The 27,817-nt window shown below is 42.2% G+C and overlaps 1 protein-coding gene across 11 annotated transcripts in view; it reads left to right on the top strand.

Moving 5' to 3' along the window:
* The first annotated feature begins 2,945 nt into the window (after positions 1-2,945).
* The window catches only part of NETO1 (neuropilin and tolloid like 1), a 126,499-nt gene continuing 101,627 nt past the window's right edge, over positions 2,946-27,817 (top strand). For 10 of the 11 annotated variants that reach the window (XR_005985411.1, XR_005985409.1, XR_005985410.1 and 7 more), the window contains exons 1-4: positions 2,947-3,233; positions 5,220-5,273; positions 5,507-5,644; positions 12,178-12,426. Coding sequence is in view for 8 of the 11 variants with exons in the window: in XM_041739286.1 (XP_041595220.1) it covers positions 3,206-3,233; positions 5,220-5,273; positions 5,507-5,644; positions 12,178-12,426 (469 nt within the window). In the remaining 3 variants the exon portion in view is untranslated. Of the gene's footprint in view, positions 3,234-5,219; positions 5,274-5,506; positions 5,645-12,177; positions 12,427-27,817 lie in introns of all 11 variants that reach the window. The other variant, XM_041739288.1, reaches the window with a different exon arrangement.

The following is a 27,817-nucleotide window of genomic DNA, read 5'->3' as shown; positions in this document are numbered from 1 at the left end:
TTCCTTCCTGCATTTCCAGCAAGAACCCCTTTTGCAGCAAAATTTCGGTGGCCACTTCCTTGGCCCAGTAACATTCGGGGTGCTGGGAAACTGACCTGGGTGAAGAGTAGGAAACATGTTAGACATACCTGAGTGGGTGGATTTAGCAAAGACCAAGTTTCTATCCTCTTCAAATGGCAACCGAGAAATGCAGTAATTTCCCTTCAGATATGTATTTTAACATCGCTGCTGTTGGATGGTTTTATCATTTTCCTAAAGAAGACGTATTTTCCGGATGTAAACTGTAATTACCATCCGGTTTTAAAGGCTTCAGCCTTCCACTATGAACATTTGGTGTGGACTCTTTCTCAAGGGCCGCCCTCCCGCCTGGGGCACCTGCATCTTCGCCCTCTATCTACTCACACATCTACCAGCCACTCTAAGGGCCTCCTGACCACCCTCTGGTCGCTTGTGCTTCTTTGCAGTTGGGGCATTTCTTCCTCAACTGCACTCCCCTCCACCCCCAACCCCAGCGCTGGGGTCCCCCGACTCCCGCGGGACCCCCGCCTACTTCCCTCCCGACCCTTCTACAGGGACGTGCGTGGCCAGGTACACACTGGTTTTCCGGGCGCTCCTCCAGGCTTCCAGTGGATGCGCCAACCCGGGGCCCTTGAGCTGGCAGCTCCTGTCTCCCGCGCCAAGTTCGCGTGGAGCTGGCGCTCTGCGGGTGCGCGGTCTCTGCTGTCCATCGGTCCCTCTGGCTCTTGGTTCCCTCCTGCCCCATCTACCCACCATTCATGAAATGGATGGAAAGACACCCAGACACACGCGCGCGGGCGCACACAGACACACACACGCACACACCCTCTCTACCCTCTCCCGGCCACTTTTACCCACGTCGAGGACTCGCAGTTGCCTGGGATCCAGGAACCAAAAGCTCAGTGGAAGGAGCCTGGAGGTTGGGTCTGGACCCGGGGAGCCCTGCTGGCCTCCGGGGTCGCCTCACGGCCCCTCGGCCTCGTGACGGGCAGGAGCCCCCCCCAGCCCCCAGCGGCCACCGTGGGGGGCCACCGTGGGGGGCCACCGTGGGGGGGCAGGCGGCCGGGGCGCGGGCACCGCCACCCGCACGCACGCCCCCAGGCGGGAGGCCCCGCGCCGCAGCAGCAGGTGCCCGCGGGGGAGGCCGGGCCGGGAGCCCCGCGGAGGCCGCAGCCCCGCGCCAGCTCTCTCCCGCCCGCTCTCACGGCCTTCGGGGGTGACCCCAGGCCCCGCGGCGCCCCGCCGCCCCGCCGCCCCGCCGCCGGCCTCCTTAGTTCTGCCCAGTCCCCGAAGAATCGCCGCCTGCACCCCCCACCCAGCCCCAGGCCGCGCTCGGAAGCGGGGGGGGGTGCGGGGGGCCGGGACCGCGGGGGCGGGGGCGGGGGGGTCTCCGGCTTCGGGCCGCGGGGTCCGGGCGGCGCGGCCAGTCCGCAGCGGCCGGGGAGGGCGGGCCGGGGCCGGGGCCGGGGCCGGGGGAGGAGGTGCTGCGGCAGCGGCCGGGGAGGGAGCCCCCCGTCCCGCGCTCCGGCCCCCGCGGCCGCCCGCTGTTTACCCTTCCTTCCTATTCATTTATTCGCATTTTACGAGCCGGGGCCTTTCCGGGGCTGTTTCCCAGCAACTCTTTTTCCCCCTCCCGAGTTGAGCGCGGTGCGCGCGCGCGTCCGCGCCTGGAGAGGTGGGTAGGAGGGGCTCCGGGCTCGCCTCGCGGCTTCTAGATAGCGAGGGGAGGCGGAAGGCGACTTCGCAGAAGCAGTTTGCGGGGGGCGACCTGCGCATCCCGCCAGGCCACCAACCGCGAAACTTTTCCTGCTGCCTTTGCCGCCGGCGCGCCCCGGCCTCGGCTCCAGCCCGCGCGCGCGGCCCCCGGCGGAGCCTGCCCCCCGCCGCCCCGCCCCCGCCCCCGCCCCCGCCCCCACCGAGCCCCGGGAGAGAGAAAACCCGCTTCCTCTAGACAGATGCAATCCGTGGGGTGCAGATCGGGCGCAACCTCCAAGCCTTAAAAAGTGAAAACTGAGCCCCAAAGGGGACTGTCACGCGATGGCCCCTCCCCCTCGCTCGCCGAGCCCCGGGCGTAGGGATCCAGCTGCGGGTTTGCCTGCTCGGCTCGGGCCCCCTCAGCCCGGGCTGGCCGAGTGACGGATCCCAGCCTGGTCCTCGCCCCCCCTCCCCTCCCCTCCCCTCCCCTCCCCTCCCCTCCCCTCCCCTCCCCTCCCCCCGGAGCCGAGCGGGTGTGATGTCCTTGCAGCCGCCGCCGCCGCCCCATTCCGCCGCGCACCAGCCCCGGGGGCGCCGGCCGCGCCGCGCCGCCCAGGTCCGCCCCGGCCCCGGGCTTCCCGGAGGGTCGCGCAGCCCGCGGCTGTGACTCAGGCGCCACTCGGTACCTCCGCCGTCTTCCTGCTCCTTCCCCCCCTTCCCCGCCCCTCGGCCGCCGCGGTTCCCCGCCGCCCCCCTCACGCCCTCCTCCCAGACGCCCACCCACCCGCTCGTCGTTCCGCAGGATCGCAGAGGTGGCGCGGAGCCCGCGAGCCGATGACGGACCCCTTCCCCCCGCCTTCAATGCCTCAGCGGAAGATCCCCAAGGGCTGGAGAGACGCGGGCTGCTGCCGGACGTCCTCCCGGAGACGCTGCTCCGACCTGCTGCTCGTGGTGTATGAAGCTGGGGACTGAGCGCGCCCCAGCCGCCGCCGCCGCCGCCGCCGCCGCCGCCGCCGCCCGCCCCGTCGCCGCCGTCGGTCTGGACTGGCCCCCGCCTCGCCTCGCCGCGCCCGCCGCCCGGCCCCGGCCCCGGCCCGGCCCGGCCCGGCCCGGGCGCCCCACGGCTCGCCCCGCGCCCGCCGCCGCCCGCGCGCCGGCTGCCCGCGCGTCCTCCTGACAGCTGCGGCGGCGGCGGTGATGCCGAGGAGGAGGGCGATGCCGCCGGCGGCGCTGCTGGAGGCGCCCGGCGCCCGGGCGTGATGCGAGCGTCACGGTGGGGATGCCGGCCTCGCGGTGAGAGGGCGAGCGCGCGCGAGCGAGCCCGGGCGGAGGACGCCGGGAGCCGGATCTTGCCGCCGCGGGGGCTCGGACCCCCCCGGTTGCGGTTTGCACGCTCAGGGTCCCCCGACTCCGTCCTCTCCCCACCGCTGCGCGCCTTCCCGTCTCTAGATGGAACTGCTGGAGCGCGGAGCCTCTGGTGTAACGCACAGACATGATCTATGGACGCAGCGTGTTTCACAGTGAGTACCTCTCCCGCCGCGCGGGTCCCCGCGCCGTCCCTCCCGCGCCCTCCCTCCTCCCTCGTGGCCGAACGCGCGGGGCAAAGCCCGGCAGCCGCCAGGGCCGGCGCCTGTAAACTTTCCGGGTTGCCGCACGGCCGCTGGGGGCGCGGGGGGCGCGGGGGGCGCGGGGGGCGCGGGGGCGGCGCAGGACCGCGTCCTCCGTCCGCCGCGACGGCCCGGGGCGGGGGCGAGCACGTGCGGGAGCGGCCGCGAGCGGGCCGGGGTGCGGGTGCGGGTGCGGGCAGGGGTGCGGGTGCGGGCGCGGGCGCGGGGGCGGGGGCGGGAGCGCGGGGCGAGTCCTCCCGCGGGGCCCCCCGAGCGCCGCCGGCCCGGGGTTCACTCCGGGAGGGACTTTCGGGCGCCGCGAGCGCGCCCCGCCTGCGGGAGGGCGAGCGCCAGCGCCGGCGCCGGTGGCCCCGAGACCTCCGGTGTCGCGGTGCGGGGCGCGTGGGGCCGTGGGGCCGTGGGGCGGGGAACGGCCTCGGCAGTCAGCAAAGTACAAGGCGGCGTGGGGCGACGAGTGCTGGAGATTTCACGTTAGGAAGCGGGATTCCAGCGTGAGTCCTGCGCCAGCAGCTCGAAGCCCGGCTTCGTGGATGCGGCCGTCCTAGCGCTCGCTTCCGCGTGAGATTCCATCAAAACAGGAAAAGCAGAGTAAAGGCAGCACCGCGCGTACGTCCTCGTCCTGATGGCCGTGCACCTGTGCGCGCGTGTGTCTAGAATCACGGCGAGTTAAAATAAGATTCATTTTATTTATTATTATTATTATTATTATTGCCTGTTTAAACCACCACCACGGCCAGCGCTGTGATCTCAAAGCAGATGAGCAGGCAGGAGCACAGAGCAATGGGATTGATACACTTTCTCAGGTATCCATATAAAGGCCCGCACTCTTCTTGGAAGAATCTGAAAACAAACGCGCAAGCTCCTGCCGAGAGCTTCAGCTTAGGAAATCATTGTGAATTATACCTTCCCTTTCCCAAATTAATTTTGAGTGGAAATATGATTGCACACCTAATGGAATTTAGAGCTTTTAGGGAACCAAACAAATAACAAGGACAGAGTAAGAGAGGAAAAAGCTAGTGATTCTGAAGACTAGATTGTTTTATTACTTTTCTAGTTTCAGGCTTTATAAAAATGTCGGGTGAATCAAGATGTGAAAGTAAAACAGAAGTTCCGCTTGCAAGGGGCTTTGCAGACTTAACTCTTGTTGCAGATCATCTCTTTGGTAACTGAAAAACTGGCTCAGTAAAATCCTCAGAGAAATCACCTTTCTTACAGTAAGAGTCTATTTCTGGGTAATACTAAATATTAAGTCGAAGTTAAGGTGAGAAGGAATTAATTTCATAGCTTAGGAAGTGGCTACTTGGTGGTATAGTACCTTTTTGTAAGAAACATTTTTATAATGCTGCCTAGTGCCTCCAACCCACATTTATGTTTTTCTCCTGTTCCCCTCCCCCCACCGGCCTTAAACATTTGCCTAAGTATTTATTTTCTCAAATACAACAGCACCTTAGGTCAGTCATGGAGTCCTTCCACATCATCCTTTGTCTTTACAGCCTTTCAGTTGGTTCACTCTTCCTTCAGAGGCCCTAGCAAAGCCATTCCCCAAGGGCAGTTTAGAAAAAATACAGGTCCTGAAGTCCTACTCTAATGTGACAAGACTAGATTACAGTATTGCCTCTGAAGTCTTGAGGTACACATATGCAGTGGTTGAGTCTCATCCATCCTTAACTTGCGTTACTTCCTGGAGGGATTCCAAAATTTTCCTGATTTGTGCATTTTTAACCAGTTTTGGCATATTCTGAGTTAACGTGGAACAGTTAACAGTAATACAATTAATCTGCTTTGATATTATTTGATCCTTATGTTGTTATAGAATGTGATCATTTCAGTGTGTATTAATTAATATGACCTCTTTCTAATTTTTCTTTTCTGTTTCAGTTGTAGCAAGTTTAATCATCTTCCATTTGTCTGGGGCAACCAAGAAAGGAACAGGTGTGTTTCTTTGGGAAAATGCAGTGGAAGACCTCTAATTATTTACATTTTCCTGTGTTCCCTGTATTCTTAATATTCCAGAATATCTGCACATTTTATAGTGTGTATAACTGATTGATTTTGACTAAGACAACATTTGAAAATTAATTTGCTAATGGATATTATAAGAATGTCCTCTCTATTTTTAGTCCTAGAGAAAACTGGACGATGGCTTCTGTTTTTATTTTTTACAGAAAAGCAAACCACCTCGGAAACTCAGAAGTCAGTGCAGTGTGGAACTTGGACAAAACATGCAGAGGGAGGTATCTTTACCTCTCCCAACTACCCCAGCAAGTACCCCCCTGACCGAGAGTGCATCTACATCATAGAAGGTAAGGGGGAGAGAGCCAGGGCTGGAGGGAGCTCCAAGCCAAACCTGGCCACCTCTATGCTTTAGATGGAGAGTATTGCCTACGGACGTTACAAAAATTGGTTTTGCAGACCGTGCAGAGAAATATCTCTTAACGAATCAATAACTGTAAAATTTGGAATCAAGCTAATTATTGAAATTATTAGTAATGGGTTATGAATAAGTACATTCTGGCAAATAAAAGCTAATCGATAACAGTTGATTTTGCAGTTGATTTAATTGATTTAGAATTCTAAATTAATGGAATGGATGCAGAGTTGGCATAATACTACCTAATGTACAACGATTTTAGAAACTAGTGTTTTTTGGTTGACAGTACAAAAACCTATATATTCGTTATTTTTTCCCTTAATAATATCAAGTACAAAAATACATGTTAATGTCAAAAATAAATCTATAGTCATGTTTCCAAACAATCTGAATGATAGTTGCCTTAATTTGTGCTAACAAGTGACATTATCATACTTCAGTGCCAAAGTCAGGATTCCAAATTATGATGCTTCTTTTCATCATTTTCTTTCCTAACTCAAAAGATAAATAGTGCTGAAAAAGAGATTCATTTGCCTTTGAACATTTCCAATTTCCATTAGCCTTGCGGACACCACTCGATTAAGTACAGCTTTCTAAAATGAATGATCATTTCATCTAGTGATGAAGACTTCAATATTGTAAGTGTTAATACCTAATAGCCCCAAACCTGCAACCCTTCTTCATCTCTCCACCCACTCAGGCAGAGACAGATTGAGCCATCTTAATGAAAAAGACAGTGTATGCTCAGTATTTATACCTAAATGAGGGGCATGTTCATTTGGTAGATCTTTGAAAGAGAAATGCTCTCTGTTTTACTGATTCCAAGAATTCTTATCTAGAAATGATTCTTTTTCCTTTTTTGTAACTTTTAAGTTAAAGATACTACCTCTCTCTCTTTTTGTGCTTGAGGGTGAACTTTTACTAAAGACACACTGTGCTAAAAGCAGAAGGAAAAAGAAGCTTCTTTCATAAAAGGATAAAACTGAGAAATCTCAGCTCTGGCAGTTTTATTCCTCATGTGATTGATAGAAAAGGAAATTGAAATATGGAAATTCTGGCTTAAACTTAGTGGTTCTTTTTACCAATTTAATATTCCTTATCTATTATAAGCATATGTGTGAGTGTGTATTATATATACATATATATATATAAAATATATTATAACTCTCAAAGAACTTAGCATGTATTAGAACATTTAATCGTAGGAAGTAGGGTTTTTTTGTTGTTCTCATTTTATAGACCAAGAAATAGGCACAGAGAGGTTAAATGTCTTGCTTAAATTCACATAATTTGTGTTTTGAAGCAATGGTATTTTAAAACTTTGAATTATAAAAAAGAATAAAATCAATTAGTTCTCTCATTTAAAGGTTTAATTCAGAAGCAAATCTGCATATTAATTGTGCTTTCGTGTTTATAGTTATTTAGAATTAAAAAGCATCACCAGAATTTTATTTTAATATCTATGGACATATTTACATTCATTCGTAGTTATGTCAAGGCCAAAACTTAAAGTTGTGAAGTCAGTAGAATCTCCTGTTGCTATTAGTCATACTTCTACACTCTTTTTGAAGTATTTCCTACCAGCCACTGTTTTTTTCTTTTTTTTTTTTTTTTTTTATTATTTTATTTATTCATTTGAGAGAGAGAGAGGGCATGAGAAAGAGCTGAGAGCACAAGTTGGGAGGGAGGATAGAGGCAGAGGGAAAGAGAGAAGCGGACTCTCCAATGAGCAGGATGTCTGACATGGGCTTCCATCCCAGGACCCCGAGACCATGACCTGAGCCAAAGGCAGATGTCTAACTGACTGAGTCACCCAGGTGCCCCTAGCCACTGTTTCATCCAAACATTTATTTAACAAATATTTATTGAGCAACTACTAAGAAACCAGCACTCTTCTAGGTACAGTTTAGAGAGTCTTTAACAAAACAACCATGGAACTTGCCTGGGGAACTTATAATATGGTCTGAGGACCATGCCCCTTTCGTAAACAATCTAAAGGGGCCCCCAAATCAGCAGTATTTGGAGCAGAGAGGAGAGGAGCCTATCAGGAGGAGGAGATACTTCTGCTCAGTTTTGAAGAACTTCTGAGAGGTAATTCTCTATACAGAATGGCCTGTGCAAAAGTTTGAGATACGGTGTGATCAGGACCCATGTGTAGGAGAGGAACAAATAAGGAGGCTCGTGAAGTCGACAGTCTCAGATAAAGGAAAACTTGGTTTTCTATCTACTCCAGCCATGGCAGTTTGAGCTTTGTATGATAGACAGCAGCGTGACATGGAAATAATTTAGGTGGAGAGATAATGTGTTGATATTTTGGATTGAAGGAAGAGATGTAAGCAGAAGCTATTGTGAAAGACCATGTAAATCACAGAGAAAGCCTGAACTACACAAGTGGCGCTGGCTATGTGTGGTATCAAAGGAAGAAGTGAGAGGTCTTCGGGAAACTGAGTCACGAGTGATGGAATGTGGGGAGGAGAGGGAGGAAATCCCAAGACTATTCCAAAGTTTTTGGCTTGGTGATGTATAGTTGGAGTTGCTATGCCAGGTAAAGAACATGGGTGGAGAAAAAGGGTTTAAAGGAAAAAATAATGAATTCCATTTTAGTGTTTATGGAGATGTCCCGTAAAGAAATAGGATACATGAGTCTTTAGCTGACGGGAGAGCTCTAGGCTGAAAATAGATATTTATAAGTCATCAATATGGATTGTTGTTGAGACTCTTGGTATGAATAAAGTGATGCAGAGAGAATAGTTGGAGCACTATGTTTTAAATCTTTCAAAAAATACAGATGCTTGGGTCTGTCCCCAAGAAGTCTGGTTGAATCGGTCTTTGATGGAGCTGTGGGCCTCATGTATTATAATAGCTCTCCATTGGAATTCCAGTGGCACCCAGAGCACTGGTCTAGAAGGAGCGGAAAGATGACATAGGATAGGTTTCTGAAAAACAACAAGTAAGGGTTGGGAGCATAAGGAGAAGGGTAGCAGGGACTGTGTAGGACAAACCTGCAAGATGGACTGGAGGTCAGGTGAAAGATGACCTAGCATGTAGTGCAGGTAACATTTCAGGAGGAAGGGAGTAGTTAAAGTACCAGTTATCACAGCAAAGAGAGATGAGGAAAAAGCAAACACATCTATTGCATGAAGCCTTTGAGAGGCTGATGGTAACCTTAGGATTTGTGTACTCGTTGCCCTCATGGGGGCAGAGGCTGGCTCACAGATGATGGAGGTGTAGGAGGTGGATATTGGTGGACCGAAGGTAGAAAGGCAAATTCTCTTTGTCCTTTCTTCTTTCTGGGGGCATATTGTCATGTTTCATTCTGAAAAGAGTAGCCTATTCGATAGAAAAAGGTAAATGTAAAATACAAGAAAGGTCTAAGTCATCAGTCAAGTTTCTTGAGGGCAGACAGGTTCTGAGGAATGAGGGTGGAGTCCTAGTCCCAGAAATAAAGATCCCTTTCATGGATTTCAGCTTGTCCACAAATAGGAGGCAATATCTGGTACCTCTGTGCACTATTCAGGTGAAAGTACTCAGATGTTCCAGTGTGTCCAAAGACATGTTAGGAGGGGTTAAGACCTCTCAAAAGACCTCTCAGATTTAGATACAAGATGACTTAGAGAAAATGTAGAAGCGCAAGGCAGTTGTGCATTAGTGATTGGAAAGGGAGGAAAATGTAAGTGTAGGGAGCTGAACTTAGTTTCCAGGGACTCGCATACACTATCATCACTTTTTTAAAAACAACCATTTTTTTTATTTATTCATGAGACACACAGAGAGAGGCAGAGACATAGGCAGAGGGAGAAGCAGGCTCCTTGTAGGGAAGGGACCCCGATGTCAGACTTGATCCCAGGATCCCAGGATCACGACCTGAGCCAGAGGCAGACACTCAACCACTGAGCCAGGCATCCCTATAATCAATTGTTTTTAATTACAACAACTCTATGACATGCTTATTTTTAAAACGTTATTTTACTGCCTTCTAAAATTCAGTTAGTGGAATTTCATGTATGAGTGTGTGTAGCTCAATGTGCTGGACCAAAGAAAGATGGACTGTCCACATTAAGTGTAGGCCTACCCAAAGCCATGATGATAGTAAGTGTTGTGAAGGAATGTTGAGAGGTTTCTTCGTCCATGTTGGACAGAAGTTAAGCAACAGTGAAAATGAAGATATACATAAATGAGCTCATGTTCGATGGCCCTGCATTTCTTAATAGGGAAAAATAGATTGATATTATTGCTTAATAGAGATTTAAGTAAATTAGCAAAGGTTGCCCTCATTGCTTTGCTATTCCCTAGCCATACATTATTTACGTCTAAAAAAAACATTCTTCATTCTGAAATTGTTTATTTTCCTCTAAAACTTATCATACTAGCTTGCCAAAGAGGAGATAAACAACCAGGCACAGTCTATAAGATTCTAATACATATAAACAATCTACTTAACGCTAATAAAAGGTCCAGTTTCTTAAGCCTTTGCCTTTGCCTTTAAGGGTCCAGTTTCTTAAGCCTTTGCCTTTAAGGGGAAAAGCATGGTTTTCCAAATAATTTCTTAGGATACTTTCCAGATGTTTAAAAAAATCATTGAAACATCATCAAATCTACCATTACGGTAATATTACATTTGTTGACCTCTGTGAATGTACAGTAGCGGTTGGTAAAACCGTTCCTGTTTTTTTTTTCTTTTCTTTTCTTTTTTTTTTGGTAAGAGTAATAAATGTCTCTTCTCAATGTCCAAAGAGTCATAAACATTTTTTAGAGATTAAAAATAATTCCTAAAAAAATAATAATTCCTAAAATAGTCTTGTCACATGCATTGACCTTTAATCGAATGAGCTTCGATTATTCTATAATTCTCTAAATTTCAAGTCATCATGTATCTCAATTCTCTATAAATTTTTGATATCCATGCATGCAAGGCTTTAATTTTAAAGCAATCAAGGATGATATTCAATACATATTTAAGAACTGGTGTGGTGTGGATAGCAGTCATTCAGAATGATTACTGACCACATGGGGAGCAGACCCTGCTGTGCCAGTTTGTAACTTGCAAGTTTCTGGAGGGTGTTGGTCTCTGAAGAGGGCCACATGGCCAGGAAGCACTCAAAGGACTCAAGGCAACAGCTGTTTACTAACTAGGATAAATGTGTGCGGATATTTCGACAACTGTTATGGCTATTCTGGGGTATCCTGGCTGAAGATCAGTCTGGAGTGCCAGGATTTTGAGCTTTTTTGGACATGGCAAAGGAAGAATGCAAGGGAACTAGCAAATGCATCCATGTGGAGGTTTCTAGAGCTGCTGGCCCTATGAGGCTCTTCCTGACTCTTTAGAGAGCTATAAAAAACATTTATGAAGATAAGCTCATTTACTATTCATCCAACAGAGATTTTTTTTTTTTTTTGGAGAAATCCTCAATGACAAGTACTGTACTAAATGCTGAAATAAGGTGAATAGATTTTGTCTTTAGCGAGCAGATTTAGAGGAGTGGTTCTTTTAAGCAAGATTTTCCTGCATAAAGAGGAGTTAGCAAATTGAAGATAGATACTTCAGAAAGTGGTAAAATACATGAAAGCCTGAAAGAACCTGTTGCCTTAGAAAACACAGTGTGTCTGAAGTGGCCTGAGTTTGGGCTGTGTGTGGAGTGGAGAGACCCTGGAAGTATGAGTTGTAGGATACCCATAAAGCTCCTGCAATGTCAAGTGCATTGATCATTTTCCTGTATAGCTGATAGAGAGTTGCTGAATAAGTTGAAACCTGAGGGTAACATGGTAAGATTTGTGTGCTAGAAAAAGTATTCTTAATGCCCCTGGATATGCATTTGGGTCTAACCAAGACGTTTGACTGGGACCATTTGAATGTTTGGATAACTCTGTGCTGAACAATTCCTAAGTGTTTTTTTTTTTTTTAATATTTTATTATTCATGAGAGAGACAGAAAGGCAGAGACACAGGCAGAGGGAGAAGCAGGCTCCCTGCAGAGAGCCTGATAGGGGACTCAATCCCAGGACCTCGGGATTATGACTTGAGCCAAAGGCAGATGCTCAACCACTGAGCCACCCACCTACGCAAAAGCCACCCATTAAGTGGTTTTTGATCTTAAAACTGGATACTTAAGAAGATATGGGAAAGGTGACAAAAAGAAAAAAGAAAAGTAGAACTTTCTAAACCTGACGTTAGTGGTCTTTTACAAAAATACTGTGATTTATTAGGAATGTGTTAGATATCAAAATGGTCATTTTATGTCCAAATAATCTTGTGTGTAACATCATGAGTTTTAAGGAGCATCCCTAAGACTTCTTACAGAAATGTTATCCCTTAGAATGCTAAGTGTTAGAGACTTGCTTTGCACTTCCATGCATGTCATGCTCAAAGTTTGATAGAAGATGTACAGATGAAATCTGAAGTAGAATTACAAAAATCTAACTAAAGAGTAAAAAATGGCCTTCTAGATAGAATCTTTCCTTTTTTCAGCTGCCCCAAGACAGTGCATTGAACTTTACTTTGATGAAAAGTACTCTATTGAACCGTCTTGGGAGTGCAAATTTGATCATATTGAAGTTCGAGATGGACCTTTCGGATTTTCTCCAATAATTGGACGTTTTTGTGGACAACAAAATCCACCTGTAATAAAATCCAGTGGAAGATTTCTATGGATTAAATTTTTTGCTGATGGAGAGCTGGAATCTATGGGATTTTCAGCTCGATACAATTTCACACCTGGTAAGTGAGGGTTTGGTTTTTTCCTTATATTTTTTTCTTCCTTCGTTGTCTGTCTTTGTAGTACAAGAACTTTTGTAAGACAACTTCATATTTTTTCAAAGAATTTTCTAGCTCTTTTTAAAATCACATCTACAGTACTTTCTCTTTTCGTTTTGTGAATTCTGAACGGAAAAGAAAGTTTCCTTAAAATTTAGTCTCCACTAGAGGTGAAGTGTAGTGATTCAGGGGTCGGCATGATGGTCAGGAGCGCAGTTAATTAAAAGGACTTCCATTATGCTGAAATGTGTAATTTGAGAGGCAGCCTGTAATAAAGAAACTAATTACAGTATACATTGAATCCCTATAAACTTGAAAAGGCAATTGTAGTATTGTAAAATGTATCCATCAAAATAATCTTTGGAGAATTTGAATAAAAAATTCTTTTGTTCTGAAAATTATAATTTTTAAAGCAAATGGTTCTTAGTGTAAAGCAGTATAATCCCTTTTTAGAAATGCAAATTCCTAAGAGTTCTGATAAAAGCAAAACTGAGACCCATAGTGGCCAAATACTCATTTACAAGGTCTGCAGAAATTATCTGTCATTATACAATTATGCATTCTATGTCAATTTCCTTTTAACCTGCTAATATCAAAAAAGGGTCTGTGATGTTGACTGGCTCACTTGATGAGTTGTCATTTATTACAATAAAAATTGGTTATCACATTTTTGAATTGCAACATCAGGCTGAAGCGATTTGAGATTTGATGAAGTGAAGTCATTTTTTAGTGGAAAGATGACTCAACTTACATAAAACGTGTTATTTATATGTAATTGCATATTTTTCCAGGTTGTATAAATTGTTTTACTAAGGTTATAACAGGCAATGCATGAAATTGGAATATACGTAAAATTTGTTGAAGTTTCTATTCCATGTTACAGAGGTAGCAGTATAAGAGCAGGGCTCAGATGCTCGGATAAAGCACTGAAATTTTTAAAATAATTAATATAAGATTAATGATTAATGATTCATTGTGATATCATGGTTTATGTTAAGTAAATCATATATTAATGGTACCATATGTGCTAACCTTAAACATTAGGAATGTTTTCATAGTATCACTAAGAGACATCGTGGTCTTAATTATGCTTTGTTAATATTGGATTGTTCACAGAAAGCATGGGTATTTCATATTGGCGATCAAACTAACTTGACGTGTTCTGAAAAGTTGCAAACATTGGGATTCCTTTATTAGTGCTAGAGTTATAAATGGAAATATTTTTTTTTCTTAACTGATATTTTCGGGTATAACCAGGACCCAGAGATAGTTCTAGGCTTTTTTATAAATTCTGTTTTCATCCTGGGATTGGAGATCATGGGAATAATGTCTAGGATTTTGTATAAAATTGTAGGGTCAACCCTATCAAGTAAGGAATGCGGTTCACATTTCTAGCTTTAACCGGGAGAACATAAGTGTTGAAGCTCATTCGGCTCTCCCAGGGTTTTAAAAAGCCACTCTGTTCCCTGTGCGATGTTCTCTGAGCCGTGTTCCTTTCGAGCCACTTTATCTGTATATAAAAGGAGACTTTATTGCCATTAACCAGTGAATCAGAAGGAAACGTGAGGAAATGATTTCCATGAAATTGAGGATGAGTGATGGAGCCAGGCTTGTTTCCACTTAGATAAACTAGAGTAAGAACATGGAGAATCACACACTTGGCTTATGAAGGGACAGTAGGACCATAAAAGGGAGACTTGTAAAACTTCCATGACTGCAGACATTGACGTTCCGTGGCCCAAGGCCATTGCCTGAGTGGCACAATCATCTACAACTCATTCCAGAAAGAGGCAGTATTGAGGAAGACAATTAGTTAATGAAAGAGGAAAGGGGGGGGTGGGGATGAAGTCATAATTTAGACAGCATTTAGGGACTAGGGAGTCAGGCAGGCTTCAGTTTAATTTGGGCTTAATTTTGATTTGGTTGTATGCTTCAAGTGGTGGTTTGGGGAAATTGAAAAGGTAGAGTTCCTGAAGTCAGCTTCATGATTTAAGCCATAAAGCACTGCTGAAATCACCAGGGCATCCCTGTGGACAGGGTATTGGAGGGGGAGGCCCTGGCCACCAGGTTACTTCGAGAGCTGGACCCCATTGTGGCTGGTTTTTGAACAGATCTGGCCTCAGTCCTGGCTTTCTTATTTCTTGCTTGCTGTAAACTGTGGACATAGTCCTTCATGGTCTGTGCCTCAGTATTTTAATTTATAAAATAGGGATGCTATTGACCACCACATAGGATTAATCGAAGATTGATGGCTTGCCAACCAATGCTTATTTGTGGATTTTTCACTTCCTAGGAGATCTCAACTATTGGTTGCTATTATTTTTATTTGTTTGATCATGTGTTCTTTAAGAGCAAAGGGGCCTCGTTAATAGTATATTGGGAGAATGAGTGTCACAGAGCTTTTAGATTATAACTGCTCTTCCTCTGATTTGGGGGGCAGATGTGCAAAACTCATACCTGTAAGATGTCACTTTTCCCTGTTAGTTTGTTTAAATGGGTCTAGGCCTCCATGCGAGGGTTGTAGTTACTTGTGATGGCAGCCGTGAAATATGTCCGAGCAGAAATATCAGTGGGAAGGCCAGGTGATCTTTCTTATGTTTGTGAGCTTACTCCCGTCTGGAATCTGGATCTTAGTCTCAGAAACTTGAAGTCAGCTTACTGAGAATATACCCACTTTTAGGAATGAATCACGTCAACCAAGCTAAAAAGCCTGAACATGCATGTAGACATGTACACATTGATACACACACACATACACACGTACACACATGTAAACCTACATGCATTCTCAATAAGAATTCTTTGAATCACACAGCTCAGTTTTTCTTGTAAGCAAACATACATACATGGATATCAGGTTTATAATAAGATTATGTAGTGAGTGGCAATCCAAATAGTAAAACTTAATTACATAAATGCCTGTTGAGTAGCACCCAGCTAAGGTACATGATGATTCATCTCCATAGCATGGATCATTTTTTCAAGGGTGCTCTGCATCTCAGACTGCCATGGTATCAATTCTCTGTACAGCATCTGCTTTCATCCTGTCTGACCGGGACACTAATTTGGGTCAACTCTTGTCTCAAAATTTGTTTCTATTTCTTAATACCTGAGTCTCTTTGACTTTTCTTCCTATGCAACTTCAAAAAAAAGCCAGCCTTTTCCTTTGAGCTCCTGTGTTCCTAGTAGCCATACTTCTGGACTGGTGGTGGATGGGAGCTATAGCTAACTGGAGGTCATCTGTGAATATGCCGGGTAGGAGGGCAGAGCCAGAGAAAATGCCATTGAAGCACTCTTGAAGGGGTAGTTCCTGTTTCTCCAGATACATTGGACTAGTTCTCACTTTTATTTCATGGATTATGGTTATCTTTGGATACTGTGTCAGTCCCCAGGCCCACGAAGTGCTGATGAGTCACCTAGGGTTATAGTGGAGCATGCATAAGGATTGTGAGGTTGAGCAGCAGTCAGAGAAAAATCAGCTGGGTGTAACCCTGCAATCTGCAGAGACAAAGTACAAGGGTGGGGCCTGGAAGGACTAAGGGACCCTGAGCCCTGATGGGAGGCTCCAGGGTGATGTCTGTAAGGGAACCTCTTTTCTTCCTGTGTAAACAGACTTGTGTTGCTGGGTCTCCTCACCAGTGCACTTCCAATTCTGAGAAGAGGAATGCGTTAGAATCCCTGAAAATGGTAAAAATTACATGATGGAAAATTTGGGAGCCTACACATAATTTAATGAGAAGAGGTATAAAAATACTCATTGTAATAAAATTATATTGTTTTCTCATCTTCATAAGACAATTTTCTTTATCTTAAAGAAAGATTTAAATCAAGTGTATTGCAGAAAGATGAATAATGATTAGCCTAGCTAGGTAGGGGGTAGAGGAGAATAAGGATGAGTTGAAGGGATATAGATGAGATGGTGAAGATTTATTAGCATTTATTAATAATGCTTTCATATTTTTACAGGATGCTACATTTTTGGTACTACTTATGTAAATATCAAAGAAGAGAAATACTATAGTCGATAATCTTTAGATGAATTTTTGGAGCAGAGGGATCCCATTCATCCATTTTTTTTTTTAAACTCAAATTGAGAATGCTTTTCAAGTAGAAAAGGATTCTCCCTTCCAGCCAGCTGCCTACATACCTCAATTTTCTTTACCACTGGAAAATATAAATGAAGGAGAAAACATGTAACATCTGGTGTATGCCCCAGTCCAGTAGCATTATGAGCAGCTTTATTCAATATTAAGGAAGAAAAACATCTAGGATGCTCTACTCTTGGGGAAATTAATCTTTTCAATCTCTTTATGAACAAGTATCTTTTATTAGCCTTGTACTTTTCATCTTAGCAGAGACATTTTCTGCTAATCATAGATATATAACATAATGTTTATGAACTCTCCCTCTTTTGATGATTTTTTTTTTTCTGAACGAGTTTTGTGAAACAATGTGTTATATACCCTATTGGAGAAATTTAACTCACGGATTTTGCCTCAAAATACCAAACAGGTGAGGTATTAATGTGCAAGTGAGTGGAGTTGTTAAATATATTGAGATTATTAGAATACTTTGTACTTAAACAGCACCTTTCATCTGAGAGCTCAAAGTGCTTTAGGAACATTCTGCCCAATTCCTAGCTTCCTGTTAGACTCCAAGCTGATTGACATCAAAGGCAGTGGAAGGGATATACTGCAGTGATTGAAAATGAGTGTTCTAAAAAGATTTCTATGCATATTAAATGAAATATATTATTTAGGTAAAATATCGTCATGGACTCGATGCTATTTTAATTATCTAGCATAGTGCTTTTCTTCTTTGCCTCTGAAATGTGAAAGTATGTGCGAGTATCAACCATATTCAAAGTTCTTACATTTTCGCCTCTACATAATCAGAGTTGTGATATATGCTCTGGTGAGAGAGGGGAAAGAATGCATACATCTATCGATACCATTTTTTTTAACAACTGAATTTTAATTTGAACTTTGTTCGAAAAGATGAAAGAATAAAATGTTTTAAAGGTTCAAGTTGGAGGAAGGACTTTGTCTAATTACTTGTTTTTTTCACATAGAAATAAAAGATTAAGTACATTGAGACAGATGGCATTGTGTCGTCTTTCTATTATCTTTACGCTGAAGATCCAAATAGTCTAACTTCAGCCCAGCAAAGGCTGTCAAAAAGAAAATGTATGATACAAAATCACGTTTCCTCTTCTTTTTTTTTTTTTTTACTGAGGTACAATTGACATGTAACATTGCATTAATTTCAGATGTATAACAATAATTTGATATTTGTGTACATTGGGAAATGCTTACAAGAAGTCTCGTTTCTCCATCACCACATAAGGTTTTACATGCAATACATTATTAGTGGCTGTGGTCACCGTGCCATACATTACATCCCCACGACTCATCTGTTTATGACTTGGAGATTGTACCTCTTGATCTGCTTCTCCAGTTTCACCCACCCTCCAAATTCCCTCCCATCTGGCAACCACTAACCCGTTCTTTGCATCTCTGAGTTGAGTTTCGTTTTGTTTGTTCATTTGGTTTGTTCTTTGGATTCCATACGTAAGTAAACTCATACAGTATTTGACTTTCTAAGTCTGATTTATTTCACATAGTGGTGTAGTGCCTTTAGGGTTCATCAATGTTGTTGCAGATGGTAAGATTTCATTCTTTATATGGCTGAGTAGTATTCCAGTGTGTGTGTGTGTGTGTGTGTGTGTGTGTGTGTGTGTATCAGGGAATTCATTGTCTTTGTACGTATGTGTATATATTATCTTCTTTAACCGCTCATTCGTTGATGGACATTTGAGTTGTTTCCACATCTTGGCTGTTGTAAGCAAGGCTGCAATGAACATAGAGTTCATTGTATATGTTTTTCAATTAGTGCGTTTGTTTTCTTTGAATAAATACCCAGAGGTGGAATTGCTAGATCATATGATAGCTATATTTTTAGTTTTTTAAGAAACCTCCATAGTGTTTTCCACAGTGGCTGCACCAAGTTATAGTGCACCAATAGTGCACAAGGGGTCCCTTTTCTTTTTTATAAGGGGTCCCTTTTCAATGCGTTCTTGCCAAAAGTTGTTATTTCTTGTCTTTTTGACAAGATCTATTCTTGGAGATATGAGATGATATCTTACTGTGGTTTTGATTTGCATATACCTCTGATGATGGGACGTTGAACATCTTTTCATGTGCCTGTTGGCCATTAGTATGTCTTCTTTGGAAAAAATGTCTATTCAGATCATCTGCTGTTTAAAAAATTAGGTTGTTTTTTGTTATTGAGTTGTATGATTTCTTTAAATATTTGGGATATATCAGAAATATATCATCAGAAATGTGATTTGAAAATGTCTTCTCCCATTCCATAGCTTGCCTTTTTGTTTTGTTGATGGTTTGTTTTACTGTGCAGAAGCTTTTTAGTGTGATATAATTCCATTTGTTTATTTTTCCATGTTACCTTTACCTTTAGAGTCAGAGCCAAAAAAGTATTGCCAAGAATGATGTCAAGGAGCTTACTACCTATGTTTTATTCTAGGAAGTTGTGTGATTTCTGGTCATATATTCAAATCTTTAATCCATTTTGAATTAATTTTTGTGTCTAGTCTAAGATAGTGGGCCAGTTGCATTCTTTTCTGTGTGACTCTCCAGTTTTCCCAACACCATTTATTGAAGACACTGCTTTTTCCCCATTGTATATTCTTGCCTCTGCTATAAATTAATTAACTGTATATGTGTGAGTTCATTTCTGGGCTCTCTGTTACCTTCTGTTAATCTCTGTGTCTGTTTTTATGCCAATACTATGCTGTTTTGATTACTATTTCTTTGTAATGTAGTCTGAAATTAAGCACAGCAATGCCTTAATCATTGTTCTTATTCTTAATATTGCTTTAGATATTTGGGACCTTTTGCGGTTCATACAAATTTTTTGATTATTTGTTTTATTTCTCTGAAAAATGCCAATGAGATTTTGGTATGGAATGCATTGAGTCTATAGGTTACCTCGGATAATATGGATATTTTAACAATATAAATTATTCCAATCCATGAGCACAGAATATCTTTACATTTATTTGTATCTTCTTCAATTTCTTTCATCAATGTCTTGTAGTTTTCAGTGTACAGGACTTTCACCTCCTTGGATGAATTAATTCCTAGGGTTTTTATTGAGGCAATTGTAAATGAGGTTGTTTTCTTAATTTAAGAATTTTCTTGATCCTTAACTATCCTAATTGATAGTTTTTTGTTAGTATATAAAAAGACAACAGAATTTTGTTATTGATTTGGATTCATTTAATAGTTCTAACGGTTTTTTTTGTGGAGTCTGTAGCATTTTCTGTATGTAGAATTACGTTGTCCTCCAGTAGTGACAGTTTAACTTCTTCCTTTCTAATTTGGATGCCTTTTATTTCTTTTTCTTGCTCCGGCTAAGACTTCCAACATTATGTTGAATAAAAATGGCAAGAGTGGGCATTCTTGTCTTGTTCCTAATCTTGGAGGAAAAGCTTTTGGCTTTCACCATTAAGTATGATGTTAGCTGTGGGTTTGTTATAGATGTCCTTTATTATGTTGATTTACATTCCCTCTATACCTGCTTTGTTGAGTTTTTATCATAAGTGAGTGTTGAGTTTTGTCAAATGCTTTTTCTGCATCTATTTGAGTTGATCATGTAATTTTTATCCTTCGTTTTGTTAATGTGGTATATTATGTGAATAAATTTATCGATATTGAACTATCCTTACATACCTTGAATAAATCCCAGTTGATCCTGATGTATGTATATTAATCATTTTTACTGAATTAAGTTCGCTAATATTTTGTTAGCATCTCTGTTCATCAAGGGTAATGGCCTTTTCTTTTCTTTTCTTTTCTTTTCTTCTTTTCTTTTCTTTTCTTTTCTTTTCTTTTTTTTCTTTTCTCTTTTCTTTTCTTTCTTCTTTTTCTCTCGTTTTATGATGTTCTTGTCTGATTTTGGTTTCAGGGTAATGCTGACCCCATAAAATGAGTTTGTAAGTATTTCCTCCTCTTCAATTTTTTCGACAGGTTTTAGAATGATAACTATTAAAATTTTCTTTGAATGTTTGGTAGAATTCACTGTGAAGCCATCTGATCTTGTATTTTTCTTTTTGAGAGGGTTTTGATTATTTATTCTATCTCCCTGCTAGCAATTGGTCTATACAGATTTTCTACTTCATGATTCAGTCTTGGAAGACTGTATGTTTCTAGGAATTTATCCATTTCTTCTAGGTTGTCCAATTTGTTGGTGTATGATTGTTCATGGTAGCTTCTTATGATCTTTTGTATTCCTTCGGTCACTTGTAACTTCTCTTTCATTTCAGATTTTATTTATTTAAGTCCTCACTCTCTTTTCCTTTGTGGGTGTAGCTATAGGTTTATCAGTTTTGTTTATCTTTTCAAAAAAAAAAAAAAAACCCAGCTCTTTGAAACCATTTACCTTTCTTCTTGTCTTTTTAGTCTTTATTTCATTCTTTTCACTCTGATTTTATTGTTTCTTGCAGTCTACTAACTTTGGGCTTTATTTGTTTCTCTTTTCCTAGTTCCATTGGTGTAAAGTTAGATTATTTATTTTTTTCTCTTGTTTCTTGAGATAGGCCTGTGAGCTCTTAGCTTAATTCTTAATTTCTTTTTTAATGTATTCATTGATTCATTAGTTGTTCAGCAGAATGTTGTTTAATCACCACATATTTGTGATTTTCCCAGTTTCCTTTTTTGTCATTGATTTTCAGTTTCATACATTTTTGGTCAGAAAAGATGCTTGACATGTTTTTAATCTTCTTAAATTTATTGAGACTAGTTTTGTAGTTCCTCTCTCTTTTTTCTCTTGCTTTCTTCAGTTGTGGTTTGATGTCTTTCTTTGGTGTTATGTTTAGATTCCACTCTTAGTATCTTTTGTGTATCTACAGGTTTTTGCTTTGTAGGTACCATGAAGCTTATCATTTCACATATACCAGTCTATTATAAGTTGATAAAAAATATTTTTTATAAAGATTTTACTTATTTACTTTAGAGTGAGAGTGTGAGCAGAGAGGAGCAGAGGAGGAGGGGGATGGAGATAATCTCCCGCAGACTCCCTGCTGACCACAGAGCCCTGTGTGGGATTTGATCCCACAACCCTGAGATGGTGATCTGAGCCAAAATCAAGAGTCGGCCATTTAACCAACTGAGCCATCCAGGCATCCGGCAAGTTAAGTTTGAATGCATTCTAAAACTGTATGTATATACCTTCCATTATGTTTTATGTTTTTGATGTCAGCTTTTACACCTTTTTATTTTGTGTATCCCTTAACTAATTGTTTTAGTTATGGTTATTTTTATTTTTGCTACTTTTGTCTTTTAACCTTCATGCTAGCTTTTATAAATAGTTAATCCACTATCTTTATTATGTATTTCCTTTTACCAATGAGATTTTTACTTTCATATGCTTTCTTGCTACCAATCAATGCTATTTCTTTTCAGCTTAGAGTAGTTCTCATGATGTATAGCTCATACATCATACTTAATGGTGAAAAGCCAAAAGCTTTACCTCTAAGATTAGGAACAAGACAAGAATGCCCACTCTTGCCATTTCTTATAAGGCCAATTTAATGATGGTGAACTCTTTTAGTTTTTAAGAAAAACTTAACTCTCCTTCAATTAAGAATGGTAACCTTGCTGGATGGAATATTCATGGTTAAAAACTTTTTTTGCTTTCAATACTTTGAAAACATCATGACACTGTCGTCTGGCCTTCAAAGTTTCTGCTGAAAAATCTGCTGGTGGTTTCCTGGACATTCTCTTTTTTTTCCTTTTTTTTTTTTTTTTAAGATTTTATTTTTTTATTCATGAGCGACAGAGAGAGAGAGAGAGGGAGAGACACAGGCAGAGGGAGAAGCAGGCTCCATGCAGGGAGCCCAACGTGGGACTCAATCCCGGGTTTCCAGGATCATGCCCTGGGTTGCAGGCAGCGCCAAACTGCTGTGCCACTGGGGCTGCCCTGGACATTCTCTTATATGTAACAATTTTTTTCTTTTTTTTTTTTTTAAGATTTTATTTATTTATTTGAGAGAGAACGATCACAAGCAGAGGGAAGGGTAGAGGGAGAAGCAGACTCCCAGCTGAGCAGGGAATCCGATGCAGGACTCGATCCCAAAATCCTGGGATCATAACCTAAGCTGAAGACAGGCACTTAACTGACTGAGCCACCCAGGTGCCCAAAAGTTGTTTTTTTCTTGCTGCTTTTAAGATTTTTTCTTATCTTTAACTCTTGGCATTTAACTATAATGTGTTATGCTGTAGGTCTGTTTGGGATTATCTTATTTGGAATTCTCTAGGATTCCTGGATGTGGATGTTTGTTTCTTACAACCCTTTGCGTCTCTGTATGTAAGCCCCATTGGTTTTTAAAGCCAAAATTTTTTAAAAGATTTTATTTATTTATTTATTCATGAGAGGCATAAAGAGAAGGAGAAGGGCAGAGACATAGGCAGTGGGAAAAACAGGCTCCCCACAAGGAGCTCAATGCGGGACTCTATCCCAGACTGTGGGATCACACCCTGAGCCAAAGGCAGATGCTCAACCACTGAGCCATCCAGGCATCCGAAGCCAAAATTTTTGAAGACTCATCACTCCAGTGCAGGTCTCATGAGTTAGAATGCCTGATGTAGGGCTCAGACTTCTTGTTCCTCAGTGATATATTCTGTATGTGTGAGATTCTTCTCACTTCACCTGCTTGGCAAAATCATGTCTCTGCTTCTTCTCACTTCTTAATATCCTTTGTTTTAGAGGAGCTATTTGGATATTTTTCTGGTCTTTTTCAGAGAAGATTGTTCTATATCTAATGGTGGAATTGATGTATCCATGGGGTAGTTGAGTTCAGGGTCTTCATATGCTACCATCTTGAACCCCCTCTCACATTTATTTTGGGGGCTTAGTTTTTAAGAAATACAATTAAAAACTTGAGAGTCATAGCAGGAACAAAATTATGAGTGTGTAATGGACACTGACATATTCATGTGAGGGCAGTTTTGTATATTCCTTACTTTCATCCACCCAGCCCGTGACTTAGTTCATCTGATCTATACAATACAGGACTTAGGGGGAGGGATGAGGAATAGAGAGACAAAATGCTATTTGGTCTTGGTGGGTGTTCAGGAGCGAAGTTGAGAGTGGGAGAGAGGATTTCCAGGATTAGCTGCCATCTGTGCAGAGAATACTGAAGGCAGTAACAAAGGAGAAGGAAGATTTTTAAGAAGTTTCCTGTACAGAAAGAATGCCTTCTTCAACTTGTTTCCTGAAGAGGCAGAGAAAAGTGTTTTTAGTTGTTTATATTTATTTAGTGGTTAATTGCTGGCACATGAGATTGATTACAGTACATTTGGGACTCGACCACATGGAGACTCAGGCATATTTCTGTTGTAGATGTGTATTTTCTTTACATCTGAAAGGAGCTTGGAGTTCACCTCATTCAGCCTTTTCATTTTAAAGATGAAGATACCAAAGGTCTAGATAAAATCTGCTGCCCAGGTTTATGACTCTGTGTAGAAGTTAAGTTACTGCTTGTTTATGTGTTATATAACAATTGTGCTGATACACTTTCTTCAAAGCCTAGAGATATGACTTTCATTACATCACACATTGCAAGCACTTTTAGTACAGTTATATTAAGAAGTTTAATTAAGGGGGCAATACTGTATCACATTTTACCATTAGCTGGTATATGAATTTAAAAATTAATCTTTTTCATGTTGTCTGAAATGTCTTTCCATTCAAAATGACCAAAGAGGTAATGATGTGGCTCCTCTCCCTCTAGTGTGTTATAAAACTCTGCCCTTTCAACCCATCTGAGCCTGAGGTGTGTGATTCATTTCCTCTTCTCAAATATCTGCTGTGATTGACATGGTCAGCTGTGTGTAAAATGTTCTTGTGACTCGAAACCTGAGGCTCATATGTGAAATACTCAAGGGAAATTTTCCATTTCTGTCTCCTGGGTCTCCCACAATTATTCCTCCTTCCTTGCTTATGTCTCTGGCTTTTTCTTGTGATGCCAGTTGCTTCTGATCACCAGCACCATACTTGCTATGCACTGTTGTGTACCTCAAGGACACTCAGCTGAAGGAGAAGGAAGGGCTGATCCCATTTACATTCAGATGCCCTGGGGCAGAGCTGTATCCTGAAGTCAATAGCGCTTACTAATTTGCACAAAGGTGTCTTATGGAGGAGCTGAGGGTATGCCTCTATCAATCACAATAACATCAACTCTGTACCCAGTCACGCAGTAGTCCCAGCATCAAAGGGCCAGCTTCTACCCTTCACTTAGATAGTCTTAAAGAGAAATTATAGCATTTAAGCAAGAGGAACATTTAAAAAACAAACCAAAAGAAAAAAATAATGCATATGTTCTGTCTTCATTGTCATGTTTTTTTTCTGGGTATCTGGAGTCATCAAGCTTCTTGGTTAAATAATCTAGGAGGCTCTACTGTTTAACATACCATTGCATCCTCAAGAAGTATACATTTCAGATTATAGACATTTGCTGTATTTTGCCTCAGAAAATATTACCTAATTTTAAAAAATATTATCTTTCATAGCAATTTGCATATTGTTTGAGGCCTATTGTTGTTTCATTTCTATGCAAAAAAATCAAGAAATTATCAGAAAAGCAACCCACAGTGTTTTTTCTTGACCAAAAGTGTTTCCCTATTTTAGAATTTGTATGCCATTATAGCTACTTAAGTATAGTTCATACAACTATTCTTAAAGTGAATGCACAGAATAGCAATTTCCACTAGGCGGTATTTGCCACTACATTTATTCAACAAATGTACTGTAGAAATGCAGTATATACAAGATATATGTGCTGTATATAAACATTGTAGAAATACAGCATATACAAGATTCTGTCCTCCATACAATGAGTTTATATTTTATAAGATAGTGAAAATCAGATAGACTATAGTAAACAGAGTAATTCCTCTACCACCCTCCCCCCACCAAAACATGGTTATGACCTAATCTCTGGAATCTGTGAATATATTTCATTGCATGGCAATGGGAATTAAGATAATAGATTGTATCAAGGATGCTAATCAGATTACTTTAATGCAAGGACATTAATTTGGATCAACGGGGAGGGCCCACTGGAATCACAAAAGATCCTCAGTGTGAAAGAAGGAGGCTGGGATCCCTGGGTGGCGCAGCGGTTTAGCGCGTGCCTTTGGCCCCGGGCGTGATCCTGGAGACCCAGGATCGAATCCCACGTCTGGCTCCCGGTGCATGGAGCCTGCTTCTCCCTCTGCCTGTGTCTCTGCCTCTCTCTCTCTCTCTCTCTGTGACTATCATAAAAAAAAAAAAAAAAAAAAAAAAAAAAAAAAAAAATTAAAAAAAAAGAGAAGGAGGCTGAAGAGTCAGTGTCAGTATGATATAAGAAAGAATCCAATGCCACTTCTGTCCTTAAAGATGGGAGAAAGGACCATGAACCAAGGAATGTGGGGAGCCCCTAGAAACTGGAAAATGCAAAGTGGATTTTTCCCTAGAACCTGCAGAAAGGAAAAAACAACCTTGTCATCACCTGGATTTCAACCTAGTGAGAACCATTTTAGATTTCCGACATTAAGAACTGTAATATCATACATTTGTGTTGTTTAAATCCTCTAAGTTTATAATAATTTGTTATAGTAGTGATAGAAACAGATACAGATTTTCCTACCTGAAAGTAGAATGCTGCTGCAAAACTCATCTAAAAAATGCGGACATGGTTTTGCAATTTGGCAGTGGGCAAAAGCTTGAAAATTTTTGAAGAGAAGCATGATGGGAAAAGCCTGTATTGCCTTAAACAGACTGTTAATAGATATATGGGTATTCACAACGTTGCCAAGGAGGACTCACGAGGAAGTGAAGAGCATTGTGTGGAAACATACATGCCTTAAATGATACATATGTCGTCATATGCAAAGTGCTGATAGAAATATGAATGGAAAGGTTCCAATTTTGAGGACTCCGAAGAAAATGAGGGACATGTATTTGGAAACAGGAGGAAAAGGAATCCTTGTTCTCAAGTCAGATAGCTTACCAGAATTGTGTCCTGGAATTATATGGAGAGCAGAATTTAATGTAAGCAATGAACTTGAGTATTTAACTGAGATTTTCAAGGAAAGTATTGAAGATTCAGCCTGGTTTCTTCTTGATGCTTTAGGAAGACACAAGAGGGAAGAGACAGATTGGAGAAACAACTTTTAAACCAAAAGCAATTGAGGCTTAATGATTTGTTAGATTACCAACGATTCTAAAATTAAGAGATTCACTGCCCATTGACATTTATGGGATCTTGGGATGGGGCTGAAAAGACATGCTCTAGAGAGAAAAAAATGAAGGTAGAGCTAGACAGCCTTTTCCTAATCCTATGGAAAGATAAAAACATCAAAATATTCAGTCTCACAAAAGGCTCTTTCAAATGATTAAGTGTGTGACTCATAAATCTCTTCAGTCATCTCAGCAGAAGCCAAAAATAGACATGGGATTATCTAGAAAAGACCTGTGGAGGAGACTCTTGGCTAATAGAGTGGATCTTGTGATATACACAGAAGACTCATGAGGTTGTGGAGAATGTTGTATCAGCAGAAATGTTGCCATCTTGAACTGAAGGAGACAGAATGAAGTGAAAGAAAATGGTAAGACCACCAAATATCTACGGGCAAGAAACCTGCTGATAAAACTTTTCAGCTCCCTAGGCATGTTCTACTTTTCATGAAAGAGGAAGGCTGATTCAGCGGGCACAACCCCAAGCCCAGATGATGGGATTTGGAGCCCAGAAGTAGAGCTGAGAATCACAGAAGATAATTTCCAGGCCTTGAAACCAAGTACAGTTTTCCAGACGGATTTCACAGTTGGCTTGGGACTGTTGGAATTCTTTTCCCTTCTACTTTTCTACCCCTCTAAGCAGAAATGTCTATAAATGTTACCCTATGCCTGCCTCACCATTGTGTTTTGGGAGCAGGGAAGATGTGTCTTGAGTTAAAGGTTCACAGATAGAGAGAATTTGTACCCCTGGGAAGTAGCTCTTCCATACTTGAGTTAGCTGATACAGATGTTGAGCTGATGCGATTTGGACTTTAAGTTGATATGTAGTGGGTTGAGATGTTTGGGTGCCTTGGAATGGGATGAATGTATTTTGTGTGGGGGGTGGGCTTGAATCTTGGTGGGCCACAGGCTAGATCATGGTAGAAAGAATAATGGCTCACAAAGATATCTTCATTTAGAAATCTGGAACCAGTGTGTATATTCTTTTACATGGCAAAGGGAAATTAAGGGTGTGGACAGAATTAAAGCTGCTAATCAGCTGACCCAAAGATAAGGG

The sequence above is a fragment of the Vulpes lagopus genome, chromosome 24, assembly GCF_018345385.1.
Source record: "Vulpes lagopus strain Blue_001 chromosome 24, ASM1834538v1, whole genome shotgun sequence".
Taxonomy (NCBI): Eukaryota; Metazoa; Chordata; class Mammalia; order Carnivora; family Canidae; genus Vulpes; species Vulpes lagopus.
The sequence above is the reverse complement of the archived record's forward strand: the minus strand, read 5'-3'. Positions and strand labels throughout refer to the sequence as shown.